Here is a 2633-nt window from a genome sequence, read left to right as displayed (position 1 = left end):
AAGCTTCGCCCGCGAGCGCGCGCGAGCCTCTCTCCCCCGCCCTCTGTGTCCCGCCCCCCTCGCCGGCCGACCTGCTCCTGGTTGCTCCATCGTAGAAGGCGCTCACGTTAGCGAAGCGGGATTTGCCCTTTACCAGTCCGTGCTGACTGCTCCCCACCACCGTCTGCTCTTCCGTGGGCTGAGAAGACAAAGGTTACCTGTCCGTCTGCAATGCAATCTGCTCCCAACTTAACGGGTTGAGGAGGACACGTGGTGAGCTCACTGGATTTGCTGGTGAGCTCAGGAAATTCCATTTCCCGAAAGGTGCTTGCATTTTTGTACATGTTTCCAATTAAACATGGATTAATCGCTTGTTCCAGAGGCTGATACAGCTTGATACTGCCCAATGCCCTCCAGCAGCTGTCCAAGTGCCACCTAGAAGCTAAATAACCCTGCTTACATCCGTTCCTGGGGATCTGCTTGGAGGAGGTCTCTCCAGCCTCTCCTGTTAGGGCCAAGCACTATTTTGTCTCTTTTTTTTCAATATTCTTGAAGCATTATCACAGTTTTGAGATGACAAGGTCTCTGCTTCTCCACTGCTGAAAGGCCTTCCTAGGCTGGTGACCAGCTTCAGGCTTTTTCACTTGCCCGAGCACAGCAGAATGGTTCCTCCTCAGCTGCTTCATGAACCAATGGCAGAACAGAGGAAGGGCCTGGCGCAGAGCCACCTGCATGCCTCACAGTCTGTCTCACAGTTAGCTTTAGCCTGATTTGAGCCCACCAACACTCCTGTCCACCTCAAGCCCAGCCAAGACAGCCTACAGCCTGGCAGCCATCTCTCCTGGCAGCCTGAGTCCTGCCAGGGTCCAAACTTAGAATCAYAGAATTAGTAAAGTTGGAAGGGACCTCTGGAGATCATCCAGTCCAGCCTCCCTGCTCAGCAGGGTCACCTAGAGCATGTCAGACAGGGTTGTGTCCAGGCGGGCCTTGAATATCTCCAGAGAAGGAGAGTCCACAACCTCTCTGGGCAACCTGGTCCAGTGCTCCGTCACTCTCACAGTGAGGAAATTCCCCCTCACGTTCAGGTGGAACTTCCTGTGCTTCAAATTCTGCCCATTGCCTCTTGTCCTGTCACTTGGCACTACTGAAAAGAGTTTGTCCCCATCCCCTTGACATCCTCCCTTCAGATCCTTATAAACATTGGTAAGATCCCCCCTCAGTCTTCTCTTCCCCAGGCTGAAGAGGCCCAGCTCTCGCAGCCGTTCCTCAGAGGGCAGGTGCTCCAGCCCTCTGATCATCTTTGTAGCCCTATGCTGGACTCTCTGCAGTAGCTCCATGTCTCTCTTGTACTGGGGAGCACAACTTCTAGGCAGGAGCATCCCATGAACCCCCATTTAGAAGAGACAGCAGTAATGGGACAGCAGTAGCGTGAAGGACACTTTATTGGGCTCCACATCACTCCAGCCCTGCAGCTCGGGGCAGGTTGACATAGCTCTTCATGGGCGGGAGAGGCTTGATCTTGCGTCCAGCCCAACCACCCTTACGATGCCACAAGCCTGTGTGTGGTCGCTTGCCCAGCCAGCGGTTCCGGCCCGCCTTCCCGATCACACGCTTGTTGTGGTCGACGTTGGACACGCGGCCCACTGTGGCCACGCAGGTCTCCAGCACCTGGGGGACAGAGAAGGTCCGTGAGCCTCCCTGCCAAGACATGGCCATGCGCCCAGGCGGTCAGCCAGGACCGAGACAGCCCAGCTCCTCTACCTGCATGTGTCTCTTGGAGGGCAGCTGCACGATGGCCGTCCCATTCACCTTCCTCAGCAGCACCCCGCAGGTCCCTGCAGCGAGTCGGAGAAAAGAGAGCAGCTTCCCTGAGCCGCGCAACCAAGCGTCGCGTCCCGCGGAGAGAAGCTGCCAAAGCCCCTGCCTCCGCCCTCTGCGCAGCTGCTCTTCCCGAAGGCAGCACCTCGAGGCACCACCACGAAGGGGCGTCCCCACCCGTCCCCACCTCCCTGGGCTGCCCTTTGGCACCCTAGCGCCAGCGGAAGGGAGGGCAGCGGCTCCGAGCAGCCCCCCTCCGCCCTCGCCGCCAGGTCGGCCGGGCCGAGCGYGGGGCCACCCAGCGCGCGCCCGGACGCACCGGCTGCCCGGATGTACTGCGCCCCTTTCCCAGGGTGGCTCTCCAGGTTGCAGATCAGCGTGCCCACGGGCAGGGCCCCCAGCGGATAGGCGTCCCCTTCGTTGGCCGACACTGCAAGAGAGCTGCCCGTGAGCGGAGGGGCGGCGCGGCGGGCGAGCCCCCGCGGCGCCCCGCCGGCACCTGCCATCCGGCCGATGTGGGGCGAGTTCTTGAGCACGTCGCCGGGCWGCATGTTCTCCGTGGCGATGATCCAGCGCTTGCGGTTGCCGCCGGCCACCAGGGCGATGTCAGCCGACCTGTGGGGCAGGCGGGGTGGGGGGCTGAGGCGAGGCGGGGGACGGCGGGGGGCAGCGCCGCCGCGGCCCTCACCTGCACGGGTCGTAGCGGACGTTGACGACCTTCTCCTCGAAGGGCGCCGCGGGGGCCCCGTCCTCGTACCGCAGCCGCTGGAAGTCGATCATGCGGTAGCGCCGCTTGTGCCCGCCGCCGATGCCGCGCACGCGGATGCGGCCTGCGG

The 2633-nt window shown here is 61.6% G+C and overlaps 1 protein-coding gene across 1 annotated transcript in view; it reads right to left on the bottom strand.

Annotated features, from left to right (window-relative positions):
• Positions 1-1403: 1403 nt before the first annotated feature.
• The window catches only part of MRPL2 (mitochondrial ribosomal protein L2), a 6346-nt gene continuing 5116 nt past the window's right edge, over positions 1404-2633 (bottom strand). The window contains exons 2-6 of the mRNA XM_085308439.1: positions 2486-2627; positions 2297-2412; positions 2117-2227; positions 1741-1814; positions 1404-1647 (exon numbers count right to left, since the gene is read on the bottom strand). Coding sequence (XP_085164565.1) covers positions 1435-1647; positions 1741-1814; positions 2117-2227; positions 2297-2412; positions 2486-2627 — 656 coding nt within the window. The 3' untranslated portion in view covers positions 1404-1434. The remainder of the gene's footprint in view (positions 1648-1740; positions 1815-2116; positions 2228-2296; positions 2413-2485; positions 2628-2633) is intronic.

The sequence above is a fragment of the Rhea americana genome, unplaced genomic scaffold (assembly GCF_003343005.1).
Source record: "Rhea americana isolate MKP2758 unplaced genomic scaffold, rheAme1 scaffold_276, whole genome shotgun sequence".
Lineage (NCBI taxonomy): Eukaryota > Metazoa > Chordata > Aves > Rheiformes > Rheidae > Rhea > Rhea americana.
The sequence above is the reverse complement of the archived record's forward strand: the minus strand, read 5'-3'. Positions and strand labels throughout refer to the sequence as shown.